A 23,191-nucleotide genomic window follows, 5' to 3' on the forward strand; every position below is an offset into this window, starting at 1 on the left:
AGGAGTGTTTGAACCATAAAACAACAATTTTTGGGACATAAAAGAGGGTTTACGGCCCAAGCACATGCTTAGGCCGTAAACACCCTCTAAACTTGTTAAATCAAGTCTAAAACACTCCCAAACCACCCATAGGCTTAAGACATAAATTAGGGACTTGCTATTTCAGGTTTAGAACATTTAAACACATAGATTTGAGGGGTGAAATGGAGTTTACGGCCCAAGCTCATGCTTAGTCCGTAAACACCCCCAAACCATGCCAAATGATAGTAAATTTCCCCTAAATGGCCTTATACCTTCACTAGAAAATGTTAGGGTTGAAACAAGGGCTTAAAATCAAAGTTTAAAGGGGTGCATGAGAGTTCACGGCCAAGCCAAGAGCTTACGGCCGTAAACTCCCAAGGAGTGGTCATTTGGACCGTAAACTCCAAAGGAGTGCACTCTTGGAACCCTAAGCACCCCTATAGCCTCGGATAATTACTTAAAACCAATTCTAGAAGCACTTGGGACTTGAAACTACCCTAAAACAATCCTCCCATGAGTTTACGTCCGTAAACTCATGGGGAGTTGTCCTAGGGCCGTAAACATCATATGGAGAGTTTACTCTTGGAGAGTAAACTCCATTCCTAAGCCATTCACACCCTTAAATGTTACCCGGGACACCCCAAACAAATATGTTATCATATGTTAAATAGGTCACTAAGTGTGTCCAAGTCTTTACTTGACACCGAGCACCCAACCGACACCTTCGTCGGATCCACTTACACCAGGTGCGCTCATACCCCTGAATGAACCTTTTAAATGTTTTTACATGTTTTATAGGGGGGAATACAAGTTAAACATGTCAGTTATCATATGAGTCACATGTAATTGATAACCCGCATGCACAAGGATTTACCACACTGTAAACTGTTTTAACGAGTAGGATACTATAAATGGTTTTCTAAAATGTTTCACCTGTTCAAAACTCTTACTTATACTGTTTTATCAAAGTTCATTTTAAATTGGTTTATGAAAGGTTTCCAAAGGATTTCTAAAGGTTTTCAAACTTATTTTACCAAAGAACACCCAGTTGTGATTTTCTCAAGTATAAAAGTTTTCTTCCATGTTTTGATACTCCCTCTTAGTATAAACTCCTACTTGATAACGCTTTCACTTCGTGATGCGTTTACACTTGTTATTGCCTCTATTTCGCTTATACTTGTAGTCGCTTATGCCTGTTAGACACTCTTACTTCACTTGTTGTCGCTTCCACTTTGTGATACACTTATATTTGGTACACTTATATTTCACGATTCGGTTATACCACACTGTACACTTATACTTCACGATCCGGTTATTCCACACTGTACACTTATACTTCACGATTCGGTTATTCCACACGATTCGGTTATACATCACGATTTGGTTATACTTCACGATATATTTCCACTTATTACACATTCAAACGTAGTTAGATGTATGTTTGGGCTTGTATAGATGCATATATATGATGATTGAAGGACTTAGGAAGGCTTGTCCGCCCTATTTCCTTTTCTTCGTTGACATGTGGTCTGGTGGGATCGGATGTCCGTCCGAAGGTCGTTTGATTCATTAGTTATATATTATGTATACGAGCATAGACATATAGGTTTACTCTAGTCAGTTCAGTTATGAGTCTCTACCTCTAGTTCAACACTTATATTGGAAACCCACTACCCACTATTTGGTATGCATCTTCGGGACACGGCCTTCTCCATCGTCTAGTTGGTAACCAGAGTCTCCTGTAGGGAGAGCGGACATTGTGTGTATAGATCTATACGAGATTGACACCACCGCACCCTGATTGCTAGCTACAGTCCACGGCCTACCAAGCCAAGGGGTGACAAATGTCACATTTTATAGACGCTTGCAGGGCGTCAGGTACTCTTGTGTCGGTTAGTATGGTTACGAGTATCCCAGGTTACCTTATAATTCATGGCCTTAAGGTAACGGTATTTCACACTGTATTTTACACTGTATACTAAAAACCCACTCTCAGAGTCACACTGTTTTTAGACCTTGTTAGATGTATCTTTCATTTGATACTATATCGGGTCTGTATTCCTTGTTTTAGACCTTGCTAGCTGTATCTTTCATTTGATACTGTCTGGGGTCTTTATTCCTTGTTTTAGACCTTGCTAGCTGTATCTTTCATTTGATACTGTCCGGGGTCTGTAATCCTTGTTTTAGACCTTGCTAGCTGTATCTTTCATTTGATACTGTCTGGGGTCTGTATTCCTTGTTTTAGACCTTGCTAGATGTATCTTTCATTTGATACTGTCTGGGGTCTGTATTCCTTGTTTTAGACCTTACTACCTGTATCTTTCATTTGATACTGTTTGGGGTCTGTATCCTCTGTTTTTAGACCTTGCTAGCCGTACCTTTCATTTGGTACCGTCTGGGGTCTATGTCTCTCTTTGTTAGACTGAGCCAGGCGTGTCGTTTGTTCGATACTCTCCTGGAGTCTATGATTCCTTTGCGTTAGTCAGCAGTCTTCACTGCTGAGGCATATGTTATTTCCCTGATTCCTCTTGCTTTCTTTAATAATCAAATTATGTGTTTGATAGTGATAGCGATTAAGGGAAAACTGCTTTTTACCACATAACTCCGTCCAGTCTTGGTAGAAGACTTCTTTTAGTAAAGAAAATATACGATTTTCTAGAAAAGACACTAATGTAATGGACACTCTAAAACTACCACTTTCATTAAAGTATTTGGATAAAATGACACTAAATACTTATGAACTCAGCAGCATTTGTAAAAATGCTGATACTCGCTTTTCAAATAACTTGTATTCTCAGGTCAGCATTAGACAGGTACATCCCCGAAGCTTCTAACGAAGACAGTTTAGTACCAAGCTGCACCTGTATTATGTACTTGTATTACTTTGATATATTGTAATGTAAACCATGTAAAACTATTACTATTAATGCAATTTTTTGTTGTACTTTGATTACTATAATGCATGTGTTGTGATACTTGACATGATGTCATCCACCCCAGAACGTTTCCGCCGTTCCGGTTTTGGGGTGTGACAAGTTCCATAACCCATCCACACCACTTCTGACCGAATCCGATAATGCCCATAATTTCAAGAAGGTAATCCCACAAGAGGGAATCATAAGCCTTTTCAAAATCCGCTTTAAAGATTAAAAGTAAATTGATTGGGGTTGGGGCTCCCTATTCGATGGTTACGGATGTGGCTAGATATGTGGGGTGTGGGGCGAATATCCTTCCTTTTGTCAATCTTGGAGTGCTGGTGGGTGATAATATGGGTCGAGTGAAGGCTTGGTCTCCCATTATTGATAGATTTTGTGGTAAACTTGCGGTGTGGAAAGCCAAATCTCTTTCTTTTGGGGGTCAGTTTACTTTGATCAAGTCTGTTGTTGGCTCGGTGGGAAGTTACCCTATTGGCGTGGTTCCTGGTAACAAGTCTATTATGAACCCCACTTGTCTATCAAGTGGTAATACATGAAGATCTTCAGGAAATACTTCCGGATAATCACACACCACCAGAATACTCTACATCACCTTCTTTTCCTTCTTAGCATCGATCACAAATGCTAAATACGATGTACATCCCTTGGTCAAAAACTTTTTGGCTTTCATTAGGGAAATGATTCCAGATTTTTCTCGGCGTTTGTCCCCGTACACCATAAATGACTCTTTCCCTGGCGGGTCTACTTTTACTATCTTCTTTCTTCACAATATTTCGGCATCATTGGCGCTAATCCAATCCATTCCCAGAACGATGTCAAAACCATTTAGTTCTATAGGCAATAATTCCTCGTGGAACTTATTCCCATTCAAGTCAATGAAGATGTTTTTCATGCGATGGCTAACAGGTACAAACTTGCCACTAGCAACTTCGACTAATAAAGCATTATCTAGTCTATCAACAGGCAAAGCTAGTTTTCTACCAAACTCATGCGAAATAAAGGAGTAGTTGGCTCCATAATTAAACAAAATTTGAGCATGCAATTTGTTTATGAGAAAGGTACCTGAAGCGACATCAACTTCATCCTTCGCAGCCTCAAGTGTCATCTGGAAGGCTCTCGCTTTTGGCTTTGGTGGAATGCTGGGTTTGGCTGCCTCTTTCTTCTTCAGACAATCTTTCAAAATGTTCCCCTCCTCGTTACATCCAAAGCACATCCTCTTGTTGGACGGACACTCGTTGGCATAGTGCCCAATTTTTCCACACTTATAGCAAGTCACCTCCTCACTATATTTCCCAAAGTGCTTTTTCTTGCACTTATCACACCATTTCGCTTCGCCTCCTTTTCCTTTAAACTTCTTCGAAGTAGACTTCAAAAATTTACTTTTCTTACTGGAACCTAAAGTTCCATCCAACTTCCTCTTTTCACCAACTTCAACCTTGTTGGTAGTCCTCCCTTTGATCATATTCTCAACAGACTTGGCAGCCCAAATAACTGCCTCTAGAGTAGGTGTCTGATGCACTGGCATCGCGTACTCCCATGGGAGTCCTTTTGCGTATCGCTCAACCTTTTTCAGCTCATCTGGAACGATGCGCAAGGCAAACTCCATTTTCTTGGTGAAGTTATTGGTGTATTCATCCACTAACATGCTGCCTTTCGCCAATGTCAGAAAGTTGTTCTCCAACTCTAGCAGATTTTGAGCTGGGTAGAACTTGCGCTTGAACTGCACCAAGAATTCTACCCAAGTCAGTTGAAGTGGTTCATTAGGGCTTAGGTTCTTCCCCAAAGTGTTCCACCAACGAACAACTCCACCCCTGAACTGACATACAACGAACGTAGTTTGCAACTTGCCTCTGCAATCGCACGTCATGAAGGCTAGCTCTATTTCCGATATCCAATCCATGACTCTGATCGGATCCTCCTTTCCAGTGAAGGTCGATGGTTTGCAAGTCAGAAAATCCTTATACTTGCATCCGATTCCATCATTCCTTCCATCCTGGTTGTTTTGCCTAACTATCGGTGGGTTGGCTTAACCAACAGATCCACTGAAGTTTCCTCATTCCGAGTGCCCTTCATTTAATTCGGGCTTCCACTTAAATTGACAGTTCTTCACGATATTGTTGAAGCAACCGCCTGGTCTCCTCCATCTGATGATCCAACATTATTTGAATCATCATTTGTACACCAGCCATTATTATTGGCTCCGGTGCAGCAGCTACAACAGGTATTTGCTTAATCACTGGTGTTTGATTCCTATTTTCATTTGCATTTCCAACTCCACTTCTTGTTCTTGCCATTCTTGATCTATACACCGAATAAGGTGAATTTAGATCTTCATTCATGATAGATATTACAATCCTCCATATCACTCCGAAACGCTTACATGCTAGTTCTAAATTCGTAGACGTACGCTTAAAATCCTACACACATAAGGTTTCCAGAACCGGTCGGCAACAGACCATAGATCCGAACAAATAATATCATATATGTCAAACATATAACATTTAGCACATAAAAGCATTTTAGGCAATTTTCCTAAAATAAACTAGTGCTCGTGTCTAAAATATAACAGACACACATCTCATAATCATCACTTAGCATTCTAAGTTTAAGTCTAGAAATCCTACAAATTCCTAGTTTGCTTAAACTAATGCTCTGATACCAACTGTGACCTCCCCAAAATCATGGCCAGAAAAGACCGGTTTAATTTATGCTTTTAAAATGATTTCAGAGTAATCCTTTGATTAAAAGAGGTGCAGAATTTGTTCCCAAAACGAAATATGATAAAAATAAGATTTACCAAAGCATTTCTCAAAGAAATGTATTTTTCATTATATAACAAAACTCGGGATGTCATGTTCCGATAAACAAACCAAAAGCATAAACATTATAATACAGACCTTACAACAGTTAGTTACAACATGTCTATAATCCAAAATATCCTGACAAATCATCCAACTTAGGCTCTGGCGCCACTACCTGTAATACAAAGAAAACTGAGTGGGTCAGGCTTGGGAGCCTAGTGAGCATATAGGGTTTTCAACCCACAATAAATAATTAAATTAATTTTCATCAACTAACAATAACCCAAATACCCATTCCCGTTATTCTCACTTTACGTCCCTAAAACAACTAACACCAGGGACCTAGTCTAAGAATATTTCATCGGGGTGACAACACATGCTTCAGGGGTTTCCCAACAATATATGTCAAATAAGGCAACCATGAGGGGGATGGAGTACAGCGAATGAACACCCAAGTTCATTAACATCTACAGGTGGCGAGCCTGCTAGCGTTCCACAGGGCTGTCTAGAAAAGTCTATGGTCGGCATCTAAACTCCGCTTGATGACTGAATCAAAAACAACATCGAGGCCTCTCTTCATTTTAACACACATCAACTATCTACCCATGCTTTACCCAACACTTTTGTAGATAAAAATACATATACAGTTTAAAATTTATATAAAACATTTATTCAACACTTATTTCAAATAAACAAATAATGTATAAACATATAATACATATTTTATATAGAATACTTGTATCAGTGTGTTAGAAGAAAAGGAATATACACTTACTTCAAATAAACAACAATATATATATATATATATATATATATATATATATATATATATATGTACACATAACATATATTTCAAAGTAAATACTTCATATTTATGTGTTAGAAGAAAGTAACCACATACTCACTTGATCAAAAGATGATCGGACAACACTACTGCTTGTAAAAGTAGTAGTCTTCGGTAGATCTAGAAGTTCTTCACAAAAATTGGCTTCTCGCGGGCAGAGCTTCGGCTCGGGAACTCTAATTCTTGGGATCTTCGGGGCTTCGGGACTTGCTTCGGGTCTTGGGAATGATACCGAGGCTTCGGGATATTTCTTGCATGCAAAACGAGGTAAAAATGCGAGAGAAAGAAAGAAAATGAGCAAAGAAACTCGACAGCTTCGACTTCCTTTTATAAGGGCTGTAACCTTAGATTACACTGGCCGTAATCCTCTAGTTACGCTGGGCGTAACCCGGATAAGGCCGGTGACCCCCCCCCCCCCCCCTTTCGAATAATATCAGACATTTATATTTAAATTTAATATTTTAATTATTTAATAAACTTCAAAAATTCATATCTTCCTCATATGAGGTCTGTTTTCGACGTTCTTTATATCTCCGCGTAGGTGAGACTACGCTCTACAACTTTCATTTAGACTCCGTTGGCTAATTTTGAACTTATTTTTATTATTTATTTTTGTAGGCCGGGACAGGAAAACTCCGTTATAAATTCATAACTTCTTCATCTGACGTCCGTTTTCGCCTATCTTTTTATCGTTTCACTACTATTAACAAGACCTTCGATTCTCGTTTACATTGTTTCGGCTAAAACCCGCTCGATCTCAAATTGAGTATTCGGGCTGCATACTGCTAAGTCGAAACTTCAGAAAATCATAACTTCCTCATACGAAGTCAGATTTGGACGATCTTTTTATGCACGCTCTCGGTTTAACGAAATCTACAACATTCGTTTAGATCTCTAAGGCTAAATATCATTCTATCGTCAATTCACATTTTACGTCATTCAGCGTCGTGTCGGTTCTGTCGCGAAACTTCGACAGGTCATAACTTCTTCGTTATGACTCGAATTTCGGCATTTTTTATATCTCTGGAATCCTTGTTTCGACCAATATATCTTCATGCAAATATATCGGGCTTATCTCACACTTTAATTTTGACGCTCATTTTATTCTTAATTCATTAAATTATAATAATTAAGGAAATAAACACATAATTCACATAATACTCAAATATTTCATCATTAATACGTCAAAAAGAGTTACAAGGGTTAACCTAGACTATTACATCAACAATAATGCCTAGCTTGGAAATGCAGGTGTTACAGATGGTGGCCTTGGTGTAGGAAGTCTCTTTGCTTTTAATAGAGCTATGGTGTTTAAATGGCATTGGAGATTCTTTCATGATTCTCAGATTCTTTGGGTGAGAGTGTTTAAAAACATTTATAGGTTTGATGGTGGTCTTTCTACTTTGTCTCCTTGTCGGTATTATTCAAGACCGTGGAATAGTCTCATTCATATGATTGCTAATCTCCAGGATAGGGGATAGATATCCTCAACCTTTGTCCGATTAGATTTATAGAGGGTGCTCTTACTAGCTTTTGGCATGATAAGTGGATCTCTGATAGCTCTCTTGCAGCGAATTTCTATAGAGTCTTCACGTTGGATGTGCATAAAGGAGATTATGTGAAAGAGAGATTTCTTATAGGATGGGATCCGGGTAATCTCCGTCGGTCACCTAGGGGTGGTATTGAGTAGATTCAATGGGATGCATTTATAGAAGTGTTTCAGAACGTTCATCTCCTTGATATATCTGACAGATTGGGTTGGCTCGCCGATGTGTCGGATATGTTTTATGTTTCCTCAACCAATACCTTTATTGATTCTGCTACTTTTGCTGCTACTGATATTTGGTGTGATACTTGTTTGAACAATTAGGTTCCAATTAAACTCAATATCCTAATGTGGAGGATCAAACTTGGAGGTATTCCAACTAAGGAAAGATTGTCTCATCATGACATGCAATCAATCATGTGTCCGTTATGTAATGCTGCAATAGAGACCATTGATCATCTTTTTGTTGGATGTAGAGAATTATTGGAGATTTGGAGCCGTATTGCTATTTGGTGGGATGTTTGTCTCCCAGATAGATTTTCTATTGATGATATCATGAGGTGGGCTGATTCTACAAGTTTGAGGGCTGGCCAAAGAAAAGCTTTTGATGCGGTGATTATCTGGACTTTTTGGTGTCTTTGGAATTTTAGAAATAATTTTGTTTTTGGCCCGAATATTCCTAAGAAATCCGATCTCTTTGATGCTATTGTAGAGAGGACAATTTTTTGGATTTCTAATAGGTCTAGAAAAACTAGGATCGGATGGACTTCTTGGCTTCATAATCTGCTTCTAGCTTCTATTTTGATGTAATTGTTGTTTTCTTTTCCTAGCTTCTTGCTATTTTTTTAATAAAATCTTCCACCGTTCTAAAAAAAATATGTTGTGTCGCCTTTTCCTCTTGGACCGCACATGAGACTCGTTATCTTCTTCTTCAATTTCAACCTCTTCCCTCATTTCTTCTTCTCATTTTCTTTTTTCTATCTTATACTCTTTTGAATTCTCTAGTAAAGCAACACACACAACCTTATCTCATTTGCTTGCATTCTTACATATGGCTACACCATTTCCTTTTAGTCCTGAAACATGGTACTTTAGCCTAGTGGTTTCAGCTTTACATTTAAATGGACATAGCTTGCATTTGATTGCAGCTTAATTTAGAGGATCACACAAAGTGCCATAATTCCCTCCTAGATCATTTGAGTTTCTTTTCAAGAGTGAATTTACATTAGAACTACCTTTTATGTTTCACCATCCAAATTAGAATTTTGATCAAAACTAGCCATTCCTTAAAATAAAATTATAATATCTCTTATTTGGAAATAAGTTAAAAACATATTAGTGGCTTAAAAACATGTTATATATATATATATATATATATATATATATATATATATATATATATATATATATATATATATATATTAGATCAAAAGGGATATAGAAAACCATGAGTTGTGAGACAAGTAAACTAATTACAAATTATACTGGTGAAGGAGAAAATTGAGATTACTTCTTGACCCCCTGTTCAAATTGTAGTTAAATAGCACAATTATAATATCTCTTATTTAGAAATAAGTTAAAAACATATTAGTGGCTTAAAAACATGTTTTATATATATATATATATATATATATATATATATATATATATATTAGATCAAAAGGGATATAGAAAACCATGAGTTGTGAGACAAGTAAACTAATTACAAATTATACTGGTGAAGGAGAAAATTGAGATTACTTCTTGACCCCCTGTTCAAATTGTAGTTAAATAGCACATGTTCTTTCAACTGGAATGCTGGGAAATTTTTAGCTTCTTGTGTTTCTACCTGAAACTTGTCATTTGTACTTATGAATTTAACCATTTGAAGTTTTGTATGATTGGAGAATGAGCTCATTAAAAACAAAACCTCAAAGTTTTTATGGCTGAGATCAACATACTCGAGAGATGTAAGACTAGGAGTTAGTGAAGATAGAACGTTTCTACTGAAATGATTTAGAGAAAGGTTGAGTACATTACACTAATAATCAGATTACATCAATATACAAGAAAAATCAAGTGATAGTTCTTAACATGTATGGAAGGTTTGTAAGATAAAAACATTGAAGAAATCGAAATTTAAAGGATTCATAATTTTATATAAAACCAAGGATGGTATAGAAGCCATGATGAAGATGAAGATTGAATGAATCTATAACAGAATCCAACTAAAGGGAGGATTTTCTTAGGCTTAATGGTTACCTCTTGATACACGCATGTGAAATTGAAGAATTGAATCAGGTTGTAAAATTATAGAAGTCTAATCAACTATATTGATTGAATATTTGAAGCAGGTGAAGATCAATATTTGATGATGATTGATTATGTAGGTAAAGATCGATGTAGAGAGTTCGACCGAGAGAGCTAACTTTAGGTTTTTATTGTTTTAGTATCCCTTTTTACTTTAATGGACTTAATTTTTACTTTTTTTAATTATTTACCTTAGTCCAAAGTCACAAGGTGTGACATCCCCAATTTTGATGACTCAAAAAGACCTTTTATTTATGTTTATTCTAAAAAATAGAGTAATGCGAAATTTTTCCCATAATAGTATTTCTGAAAAAATGTTTTTCATTGATAATAAAACTTGAGATGTCATAACTAATACAAAACATAAGCATAAACATTACAAACCTTACATTAACTTATTGTACTAATGGCCTAAACTCCTCAAATCTCTCAATGGATTGTACCTTCGTACCGCTACCTGTGATACAAAGAAACTGAGTGGGTCAGGCTTAGGAGCCTGGTAAGCACATAGGGTTTTCAACCCATAATATTGTAATTATACATTTTTCACAATAAACAAATAATCCTTATTACCCATTCCTGTTATTCTTACTCTATAATCCTTAATGCTAATCTCTAGAGACCTACCCTAAAGGATCTTTGTGAGTAGACAATACCAATTCAAGGAATTTGTACAAATATGTGTGAATAAGATAACCTTGAGGGGGATAAAGTACCCAAACGAACAACTTTCCTTTTCCATAAAAAGTATGATCATTAATACATATATGTGGCGAACCTGCTAGTGTTCCACCCAACTAACTAGAATATTCAATGGTCATCACATATACTCTGTTAGATGACTGGTCTCGATAATAATATGTGTGACCTCTCACCATTATTTTATTTTCCCAACCCATTATTTTATTTTTCCCAAAAACTCTTCACTACCTAATGCGAATGTAATAAAGTAATTTATATAAGTAAAAAAATCATATCCTATTATAGAACAAATATCAAGTACAAAGATAGCAAACACATATAGTATTTAATAGATACTTCATATCTATGTGTAAACTGAAAGTAACTATGCACTCACTTGTTAAAAGTGGATGACTTGGAATTTGGGCAACGCTTCACCCTAGCACTTAACTTTTCCCTTTATGTGACCCGGGTTTATTTATCACTAAGTCTTAATCTAATATCCCTTGAGACTAATGATAGTATAGTTTCCTCAAAAATCCTAATGTCTACATAACGATCTATCAAATAAGGAACAACCAGGTAGGATCATATTGGAGGTAGGGTCCGTTTGGTATACATAGTATATTGTTTGGAAATCTCACTTTAAACACCTCGCTAAATCCAGCATAGACATCACTCGTATAAGTAGATTAATCAATATAATGACTAGGAATTACTAATAAATCTTATTTATAGGTTCATAATAACGACTATGACTATAAATACAAGTCACACTTAAATTAGAACAAGTGTAACTTAACTAACAAAGCTTTCTAACGAGAATCGATAATTGACCTAGAAAATTCTTTTTGTCTGGCTCTCTGATGCCGCAGGGCTCGCTAAAGTAATCGGGAATTAGGGAGTAAGGGGTTAGAAGGAATTCTAGAGAGTCGTGGATGAAAATGTGTGAGAAATAGGGTTGCAAACGCTTCTATTTATAGGCAGGAGAAAAAGGCGTTCTTTGCTTTTTTAGACGCGCGTCGCACACTTGGTCGAGAAGGGTGACATGGCTTCATACGAATGTTGACATGTGGCAGTTTCTGCGTGGAGTGTCAGATGCACGCCGCGTGCCCATGTGGGTACGAAATATCAGATTTTCAAAAACTCATATCTTTTTCATACAAACTCTGCTTTCGACGTTCTTTATATCCACGTATAGATATCGACGAGTACTACAACTTTTGTGTAGACTCCGTTGGCTAATTCTTACTTTATTTTTAAAGCTATATTTTTAACAGGCTTAGACTGTTAAAGTCCGTATAAAAACCATAACTCTCTAATACGGTATTCTTTATTTACTATCTTTATATTGACGGATAGGTGTCGACGAGATCTTCGACTCTCGTTTAGATTGTTTTTCCTAACAATCGACCGATTTGAATTTCGGTTTCTGTACTAACACAGTTGCACTGAATATTTCAAAAAATCATAATTTTCTCTAACGAAGTCAGATTTGGATATTCTCTATATGAACGAGTTCGCTTTAACAACTACAATGAATATCATTTCAAGTATTTTCCCTAAATAAACTTCGATTGAAAACATCTATTTATCGTTGTAACGAATAATTATCCTATTATTCTTTAATCATCTAGTCCTGTCTTGCGGACATTACACCAAACCCATAATGCATTATGAAAAAAATCAAGAAATGGCGTGCCTTACCCCGTTAGTTGGACGCCATGCTTTACGAAGCCGCCTTAGTTATTTTCGATACGGTTACACCTTGTCTTGACACCATGGGACGCTATGACACGTTATTTAAAACTTTGGTAGTTTGAAACAAAATGATCAAAGTATAAAAATGGATGCATATTAATAGGTTGGACGCACGTTCACCGTATCATAACAAAAACTCATTTTTTATTTTTCATTTTTAGGATAAATTTATTATTGGAAAAAATAAACAAAATATACTAAAATTTACAATTTATTTTTTATCATATTTTCATAGACATCTATAATGATATATAAAAATAATTAAAAAAACTCACTTTGTGTTGATATATTTTTTATTAATATTTAGATTTTTTATATTTAAAAAAAACTAAATATACTAAAATTTTTAATTTTTTTCTCTATAAACAAACATTCATATCGATATAATTTTTTTTCACCTTGATCTAGTCGGATTCGTATTATAAATCCGAACTACATGTAATTAAGTTTTTTATCATTTACATTGTGAATTCGACTTATTATTTTAACACTTTGATCATTAACAAATTAATTTAGTGAAATTCGCATCTAAATCAACATATATTTCCTTGTAATTTTATAATATTTTAACATTTTGATTACTCGTAAATTTGTTTTGTAATATTCACAAGTGAATTTATTCACACTATAAATATGAATTGTATATAATTCGGTTTTCAGGATTCACAATGTGAGTCTGATTTACTTTTATGCATATTGTGAATCTAAGATGATAATTCAGTTTTCAGTATTCACAATGTGAATGTAAGCTAATATATATATATATATATATATATATATATATATATATATATATATATATATATATAATTTGTTTTATACATTAATATGAATGTTTATTTAAAGAGTACAAAAATTATGAGTTTTGATAAACTTATTTTATTTTTCTGATAAAATATAACCTAAATATTAAAAAAAAACAATAAAAAAGAAATGAGTTTTTTTTTCTTTTTTTTTTTTTAAATTTTCAAGTGAATTTATTGATATTGTGAATTTTAAATTTATATAATTCAATTTTCAGAATTTACAATGTGAACTTGACTACTTTTATTCATACTATGAATCTGAATTCATTTTTTAGTATTTACAATGTAAATATGAGCTAAAATAAAGAAAAAGCGGTTTTATACATCAATATGAATTTCTATTTAAAGGGTAATAAAAATTGTAAATATTGATATATTTATGTTATTTTTTCAATTAAAAGTAAAGATAAATATTAAAAAAAAAAAAACAAAACAAATTAAGTCTTTTTTTGATTGTTTTTTTTTAATTTTTTATATATCAATATCGGTATCTATAAGAAAATGATAAAAAAAATTATGAATTTCTATATATTCATTTTTGATAAATTATTAGTTATAAAATATAAAAAAATTAAAAATTAAAATGATTTTTTTTTATCACAGGTGATTAAATTATATATATAGGATTGGTTTTTCTAAATGAATTTTTACATATATTTTATATTATACACATATAACTTGATCTCGTTTTATTAAAACGTGATGTCAAATACAAATCTTAAAGCGATAATACGGTAGGACATAAATAGTTTTATCTTAGAACCTAGAAATATGTCTAGCTTTATTCTTTTCTCTCTTTGGAAGTTCATAGTACTTTCTTTTTGAATGCTTAATTTACCTTCAATATATATATAAATTCATTCGATCCTATTATTTCCAGGCTTCCAGCGAAAAAATAAAAACAACAAACTGAAATATGACTCCCTAACATATTTTGATATAAAAAAAAAATTAAAGTTCATAATTGATTATCAAATTGTTCAAAGTTTTTTCAACAATGTAAGTATTCCCATCGCAGTATGTTCTTATGTTTGCATGGACATTGCTAAATCGCTACATTAAGAGCTTGAAAAGAGTCATCAATGGTGATATCTGGAGTTGCAGTGTTAACACACACAACCAATGGACTCCTAACTGTATGAAACCCATCAGACCAAACAATCTCACCATAATCATATCTTCCTCGCGACACCTTCTGTGGTTTAAAAGTCACATAATATGAAACTTCATCTCTGAAATACGAGAAAAACAAGATCATCGGCCAAACTGTAACCTCCACTCCATGAGGACAAACAATTCTTGCGAAATATACACTTGTTTTCCTCCCACCTACATTTCGAACTGTTCTTTTGATAATGACACTGGATTCAAGACTCGAAATAGTGATAGATGGGTAATTCAAATTCGTGTTGCTCGTCATTTCTTTAGGACAATTCACATTTTTCCCAGGAACAAGACTGATGATTCTCTTGATTTGATCTTCAGTGTAGCCATTGTTACATAAGAAAAGAATGTAATCATCAGCTTTTAAGTCGTAAACCAAACCTGGATCTATAGCTTTCAAGGGATTAATGTGTCCAGCTCCTATATCAAAAGGATTAGATTCTTCATTCGTTCCACCAGATAATATGGTGTCATGATTCATATCCCTGTTGTAGGCTGTTGTCATCAAAGCAGATCTAATCGCTGCTGGAGACCAATTTGGATGTAGTGATTTGATGAGAGCAACTATTCCTGAAACATGAGGGCATGACATTGATGTTCCTGATTGAAAGTTCCATTCTACAGATCTTTGATCAATACTTGTTGAAGTTGGAGGTATTCCAGGTGGCCATGCTGCTAATATAGTGATGCCAGGAGCACTTATATCTGGCTGTTGGTGAATTTAATTATATAATTTCTTGTTAATATCATTTTTTATGTATCAAACATTTCAAGTGTATTTTATTACCTTTAGAATATCGGGTGAAATTGAGCTTGGGCCTCTAGATGAAAAATCCGCAACAACCGGTGCTGGTGTTTGTTTGATAATCGTCTTACTTGGAAATATGTGCACCTTTGGGGGATACATCCTTCATTTTTCAAAAAAACAATATTATTAATATCAAAAATTAAATATCAATGTACATTTTATTCCTACTTATCTTTCTATCAATTTGAAATTGTGACAGTTGTCATATTTTGATAAAATTAATTATATTGTAAGACATTTGTTATCATTTTAAATGTGTATGAAGATAATTAGGAAGAAAAGTAAATAGATATCTCAATTAATATATACACAATACCTATATAATTAGAAAATCTTATAGGATATTTAGATAAAGAGGCTGAATAAGTAATGTTTGGATAAAATGTGGTCTGTTTTTTTTTTCTAGATTAATTTAACGGTCTAAATAAGATTAAATAATCATTTTATACATTTCAATAAAAAGAATTCACATTATTCATCAATTTTAACATGAAAGTAGATGGGAGGAAAAAAGAAGAAGACAAATACTTATAACATTAGTGTCTTAATACATTAAGTCATTTTTTGGCTTAAGCAATTAAGTCATTATGTCCATATTAAGTCAAGAAGAAACAACCATATATGTATCAATGTTCACCAATTAAGTTCATTAAGTCAAAAGGAAACGACCCCTTACATGCTTTGAGACAAATAATGTCCCATTTTTGTGCCTTGGATCATGTCAACACGGATGGTGGGGATTATATCCACATCAACATATTGTCGAGTAGGCGAGTCTACAAAGATCAATCCTGTGGCATTCGCACCCCACACTGCTACTTCTGCCTCTTCAATTAGCACCGATCCTGGGGTTGAGAAGCACAAGATCACTGCTCCGAATGCGTTGTTGTTTCGCCACCTACTCGTTCTACATATCCTATATTTTCATTGTTAAGCAATAGTCATTCAATTTATCATTAGCACAATACTATCACATCATATAAATGTATGTGTGTATGTATGTGTATTTGTATGTATGTTTTTGTGTGAGTGTGTGTGTATATATACACAATAGAGAGAAAAAGAGAGTACCCTCCACGAAAAAAAATACGAGCTCCAACCAAATATGCTTCTATGTGTTTAGTATTTAAGCTTTCTCCCTACACATAACAAGTTTATGACCATGGGCTTTTTGGGACATAAATTATAAAAGAATGCAATCAAGTTAGTTATATACCACGAAAGAGAGACTATTATCCAATAATATTCGTGTTGGAAAATTTCGATCAATAGATGAAGCGCCTACACACGTACTCCAAGGTGCAACATTTTGGACAAGAGACGGGTCGGGTCCATTATTTCCAGCTGAGAAAATGACACTAATACCCTTTTGCATTGCATGGAAAGACCCGATATCAGAACTCGAGTTGTAAAGGGGTACCAATGGTGGTGGTGAACCAAAAGACGCCGAAATCACATCAACCCCATCATGAATAGCTTCATCAAATGCTGCTAAAATATCAGCTTCACTACACCTTCCATCCTCCCAACACACTTTATAAATTGCCAATCTTGCCCTTGGTGCACCCCCTCTAGCTGTCCCTTCTCCAAACCCTAAAAAGCTTGCCTTTTTAACTGTGGACCCCACTGCGGTCGAAGCTGTGTGGGTCCCATGACCATTAGCATCACGTGGTGATTGATATTCTAAGTTTCCAGTTGTGTTTAGTAATCCGTGTTCTAGTTCGTATCCTTTGAGGTAATAACGGGCCCCAATGAGTTTTAGGTTACAAGATTTTTTGGGATCGAAGTTTTCTCCATTGACACATTTTCCCCTCCAAGTTTTTGGAATTGGTTGCATGTTAGGCTCTTCATGGAAGCTCTTAGATTCTGGCCAGATTCCTGATTTATTGAAAACAATAATAACTATGTACATTACAAAAGATATATTTAACTAATATCATGCATTAATTTCCTATGCTACAAATTAAATACCAGTATCGAATAAGCCAACAATTGCGTTGTCTCCATGTGTTAGTTGAAGTGGAGTTGCTTGATCACCAATGGGGTCTAAATTAAGACCCATGAAATCCCAACTTCTAGTTGTGTGTAGCTTTAATATCTTGCTCTTGAACACTGAGATCACTCGTTCCATTCCTGAAATATTGTTTATTTTGCATTAATTAAACATCCAAAAGCTTTGATTTTGTCACTAGCTTTTAAGATAAAAGTACTTTTCTTTCACTAACCAGCTAAGGTGGCTGCTTGTGTTGAGTTAATTCTTGCAGAAAAGCCTGAGAAACTATGTTTGTAGCTATAAACCATAGATTTTCTTGCATGTTCTTCGCTACAAAGGAAAAAATAGCAATAATATGATCAGTTGTGGGATTTTTCCAACATTAGAATTTAAAAACCAAAGCCATCTAGAGAGAAAAGTTCATTATATGAAAGATAATTAAAGTCACATAAACAAATATGATAAACTCATTCAGTGTTTTATAGGTGTATAGCTAACTCCACCTTTTTACATCGTACCAATGTGGGACAAATTCATCATCTTTGTTTTAGCTAAATCTCAACAGGAATCATGTGTATAATGGGAACTAGAGAGGTATTGAAAGAGTCACCTTGGAAAGACACTAGAAAGGAGTTGAACATGGTAATTTGAAGTTAGGATAGGATCTTGAATATTGTTGAGCCCTAAATAAACAATGTAAACCTGTGTAAAACATACCAAAAACAAATCAAGATGACAGATGTGAGAAGAGGGAACAAAACGCAAAAAGTTGAAAGCACTTTTGGTGGTAAAGTTACATTTGAAGTGGATTCTGAGTAAATAATAGAAAGTGATAAAAAGACCATGCCCAAAAAGGAGTGGTTATAAGCACTTGTCATCGTTCCCTATATGGAAAAACTACAACAAGAGTCACGACTTAAATACCGAAGTAAAAAAAATGAAGAAAGATTATTTTCTATAGAAGGTGGTATTTGCTCTTACACGACATAGGTTCATGATGGTATTTGTTCTTACACGACAGTGGACAATGGTGCATCTTTTTCATTTTGATTTTGTGTTGTTTGTGTTTTAGATTATCATACCATCTAGTTAAAGGTCTTTCATAGACACTATGGATGCCACCAAACAGTAGCATCACATGCGCCCTTCATTATTTCTTTGTTAATAAAGTAAAAGATCACTTTTCAGTTTTCTTCCTTTTTCTGGTTCATAGGATTGATTAATATACTAATATAACTGCACTTCATTAGTACGAGATTAGGACTACTTTTTCCCTATTATATATAGACTTGGTGATATTATCAAATACATAAAGTAATTAACAAGTTTAGATCATAACATAGCCAACACATATATAATTCGATGATGAAGTCCAAGTGACTTAAAGAACACCACCTTAAAGACCTAATGGCAATGTATATATAAGTAGGTTTCTAGCAGCTATGGAGAGGACCATTCTATGGTAAAAAGATACTTGTTTTAACTTGAAAATGATTATGTTATCAACAGAATCATTGCTCAAAAAAAGTTGCGTAACATACGATCAATTTCTTGCGTAGAATTACAGGATTATCGATATGAATTGCAGCTTGCGAAACACGAAAAAAATGGTAAAAGTAAAGATGGAATGATGAAGAGACATGTTTGGTTATAATTGCACCTCTTTGTAAAGTTATATATAGATATGGAGAAATGGTATATATGTGTTATTATGTATATTTGCAGAAGATATTTAAGAGGATGATAGTTTAATTACTAAAGAGTTCTCATCCTTATTTTTTCTATTTTAAGACAAAATGATTATCAATGAAAAATTAATTTGTTGATATGTTAATAAGTGGTTAGTATGAATACACAATATATGATACCATATATACCTTATGTAAAGGGCATTAAGTATCATGATAGTTGATCTAAAATAAATTAGCTTTCATTTATTATGATTATTAAGTGATCAAATGATGGTTGCTAATTCAAGCCAAGGCCCATGGCCAAATGGAATTGAATAAGTGATATTATCGGTTTAATTTAGAAGACAAATTAGCAAAAGCTAAACAAGGTTAGGCCCATGGCCCAATGGAACGATAATTTAATTCTTAGAAACTTTAAGTTGTATCAAATATGCTCCTTCCATGGCCCTTTAAGGAAAAAGATGGAATTTAGCTATCACCTAAAACTGTGTCATTGAGCCTAATCCATTATTATTAAGATAACCCACTAACTTATAATTCTATGTTCTTTCAAGAAAAAAAAACATGTATCTTAACTGTTTTAATCTACAAAAAATCTACAAGGTATAGATCTTTGATGCATTTTCCAAATTGAAAGTTGCCAAAAAGGGCACTAAATCTTGTCTGCTACTTTATGTTTTCAACACAAACCACTTAAGCGTAGATTATATTGTCCCTGGATAATCATGCCTCTATATATGGTATAATTGATTTGTTGAATACAATTTTTGTGAGAACGTGTCATAACATACTTTCATCTTATCAAACATGAGAGTGGTCATCACTATTTACATAATCATTGTGATTATAACACAATTTGAACACCATGTACAAATTTGCATTACCATGGTATATTTTCTTAATTTTTATGCAGGTCAATATTAATAAAAAAAGGGATTAATTGGTGCAAGGGATAAGAGGATAGTTGAAGCACTTTCATCATTTTCAGTCTTTGACTCATTCTCATGTAAACACAAGTTTATAAAGTTGCAGGTTCCTTAAGATGCACTTCAAAATGAACAAATTTGATGATAGCACATGCGGCCTTTCCATGTTGATTATCATTGTTAATTTGGTAATGCTGGCGCTTTTAGATTTGCATGATCCCTTTAAGGATCGAGCAAATAATTTCTTTAATTAGTCTATATTGGATAAGGGGGGAGTGAGTATAGAATACGATTCAAAAAAAAAAAAAAAAAAAACTTATTTTCTTCCGAGTAGTGGAATCAAAATTAATGTAAGGAGCTGGAACTATGAAAATAAGAGCTTTGTTCGTAAAATTTGTGAGAAATGTCGACTAATCGGTTGTTAGGGACGAATTAGAGTAATTTGTTCCAACCCAAGACATAAACAAAGTCAAGGATAATCACCCTTAATCTGAATTATGGCGGATTTTAGAATATATTACTTACTCATGTACTAAAATAACCTAGAATTTTGGAAAAAATAAGAAAAAAGGCTATGAGACATGCATCTCAAGAGTATGATGTTGAATCGAGACCAACTTTCTATATAATTCGTAACTAAATCATTTTCATATACTATAAAATACTAATTATGACACTTAATTAATACCGATCGAACTTAGGTACTCAAAGGACCTTGATTTTAGAAACAAGTAATAGAAAAACCTATGTTATATATATATATATATATATATATATATATATATATATATATATATATATATATATATATATATATATATATATATATATATATATATATATATATATATAGAAGTAGGTTCATGCGAAAACATAAATATCTTGCGAAAATGCGAAAACAGAATTATCTTATAAAAATCAAACACATTTACTATAAAAATAAATTTATTAGCAATAAATTAAAGATAATAAGTTTACATTGGATCGTATTATGATAATATAGATTTAAAAACGTTTTTAACAATTACTTTTTTTTTCACGTCCTTAACCATTTTTAAATTCACGTTTTCATAATAAAAATGTCAAAAATAATATTTTGCTAATATGAAACAATTTCTCATCTATTATCAATTATCTTAATGTATTTCAAAGTTTGGATGAATTATTGTCCAAAATATAATGTTGGAGTGACACAATCTCATAGGTTTTTCTTGTTTTCGCAGATTATTTGTATTTTTGAATGAAACCTCCTATATATATATATATATATATATATATATATATATATATAGAGAGAGAGAGAGAGAGAGAGAAAGAGATAGGTTCAGGTATTATAACTAATTATTGAGTGATTGTATGCATAATTGTGGGTCAATCATTTAAAAACGTAGATAGGGGTAAAATTGTAATCTTACCTATTAATTAATTTTGGTAATTTAAGAATTAAATTATTTTTTCCTTTAATTTAGGAAAATTAATTTAAAACCCTACCGTATATGTCCACCTTTAAACTACAACCGGTTTTGGTGGGTGCGGCTTCAACAGAGAACAACGAGGGGGAAGGGAAGAAAGGTGAAGTTGTGATAGAGGAACTGTACTAATTTAGAGAAGGAGAGGTCAATCTAGAGGTGTTTGGCTTGTAGTTGCAGTTCCAAGGTAATGATTCTCCTCATTCATTCTCCTCTTTTTTTTTTTGGTCCTCATCTTCAAATCACCATCACCGTCGGCTGCCATGGCCGCCGGCTATTGATGCCATCGTCGACTACCTGCCACCTTGATGTGGTGGCAGTGGGTGGGTCTCGGAGGCATAGCCGTCGACTCTCACGGCCGATTGTTTTGGATTGAATCACGACCTTCTAAATCAGGGTAAGATGCTTAAGCATCTATGTCAAACCCTAAAATCATCACCCAGAAATATGTTTGTCTTAACTTTGCCCGTGACCGGCCTGATCTCATGAGGTATATAACATTGTTCTTCATTGGGTTTCTAATTTACGATGCTTTTGAGCTTAAGCACACCACCTGTTTGACAATAGTCCTCTGTGAAACTTCTCCACCTCTTGAATGAAAATATCGTTTTCAAATTTCTCCATTGCTTATCATAAGACAATCGGGATCAGGTTGAGTTGAAAAGGGGAGATTGGTTATGTAAAAGGTATATTGAATGTTGTAATATGTTTCAGCATTACTATTTGTATTCAGAGGTATATCTTGATTTATAATTTTCCTGCCAAATAAAACTTTGATCAATTGCAGATGGACCTTTAGTGAGCTATGCAGATGGAGTTTATGATACATGACTTAATCGATACATCACTGTTAGATGATGGTGAGGGATGAGGCGTAGATATAATGTTAGGTCGATCATTTAACCCTAGGATTATTGCTTGAAAGTGCCATGGAAAGAAGATTAAGCAATAACAATGAGTGGTTGTATTTCTCATTTGCAGGTACACATGAAATCAAGAACAAGAATGTTCTTGTTTTCTTGGCTGGGAACGAAATGAGAGATATCAAAGCAAAACAGGGTGCATATGAAACTTACAGCATTCTACTAGAATGAAATCTTGAATTCCGATTCTATCAGAATAGAATCTTGAAGATGAACATTGTATGGGATGAAGATGAACAATGACCACCAATCTTCCAAAAAGAATGGATTATTCCAGCAGAATAAAATACAATATAATGAAAAAAATATATGTAATAGTATATTCTGGTAGAATGATTTATATATTTGTATTTCTCTGTTATTAATAAGTGTAATGTTCTTCTAGAATAGTATATAATTTTTTTTTCTTTTTCTAAGAATGTAATGAATTTTTTTAACTTGTATCCAAAATTTTGTTATTCTTCAAGAAGTTCATTAAATCAAAATATATATTATGTCAGAATGTGTATTCTTGTATGGTTCAATCATATTT

At 33.9% G+C, this 23,191-nt stretch overlaps 1 protein-coding gene across 2 annotated transcripts; it reads right to left on the minus strand.

The window, feature by feature from the left end:
- Positions 1 to 14,627: 14,627 nt before the first annotated feature.
- On the minus strand, positions 14,628 to 18,566 carry UNE17 (Subtilisin-like serine endopeptidase family protein). Of its 2 annotated transcripts, XM_079024607.1 has the most exons (9): positions 18,448 to 18,566; positions 18,261 to 18,352; positions 17,883 to 17,980; positions 17,629 to 17,790; positions 16,874 to 17,535; positions 16,729 to 16,796; positions 16,334 to 16,573; positions 15,637 to 15,757; positions 14,628 to 15,558 (listed from the first exon to the last, which is right to left on the minus strand). In XM_079024607.1, exons 1-9 carry the CDS (start codon positions 18,526 to 18,528, stop codon positions 14,731 to 14,733), a joined length of 2,352 nt encoding a protein of 783 aa, XP_078880733.1. In that variant the 5' UTR covers positions 18,529 to 18,566; the 3' UTR covers positions 14,628 to 14,730. The 2 variants fall into 2 exon arrangements, with proteins under 2 accessions (XP_078880733.1, XP_078880734.1); XM_079024608.1 differs by lacking the exon at positions 18,448 to 18,566 and having other exon boundaries at positions 18,154 to 18,290.
- Positions 18,567 to 23,191: the final 4,625 nt, after the last annotated feature.

Source organism: Lactuca serriola, chromosome 2, assembly GCF_051521515.1.
Source record: "Lactuca serriola cultivar US96UC23 chromosome 2, Lser_US96UC23_V15, whole genome shotgun sequence".
NCBI classification, from domain to species: domain Eukaryota; kingdom Viridiplantae; phylum Streptophyta; class Magnoliopsida; order Asterales; family Asteraceae; genus Lactuca; species Lactuca serriola.

Bases quoted from the DNA above. Each gene is read 5' to 3' on its own strand.
- UNE17 (XM_079024607.1), bottom strand. From the start codon at position 18,528: ATGACAAGTGCTTATAACCACTCCTTTTTGGGCATGGTCTTTTTATCA. The intron at 16,797-16,873 runs GTATATAACTAA...TGTTATGTGTAG, and splicing joins ATAATAGTCTCTCTTTCGTG to GGAGAAAGCTTAAATACTAA. The intron at 15,758-16,333 runs GTAAGGGGTCGT...TGAAAAATGAAG, and splicing joins CATTATTTGTCTCAAAGCAT to GATGTATCCCCCAAAGGTGC.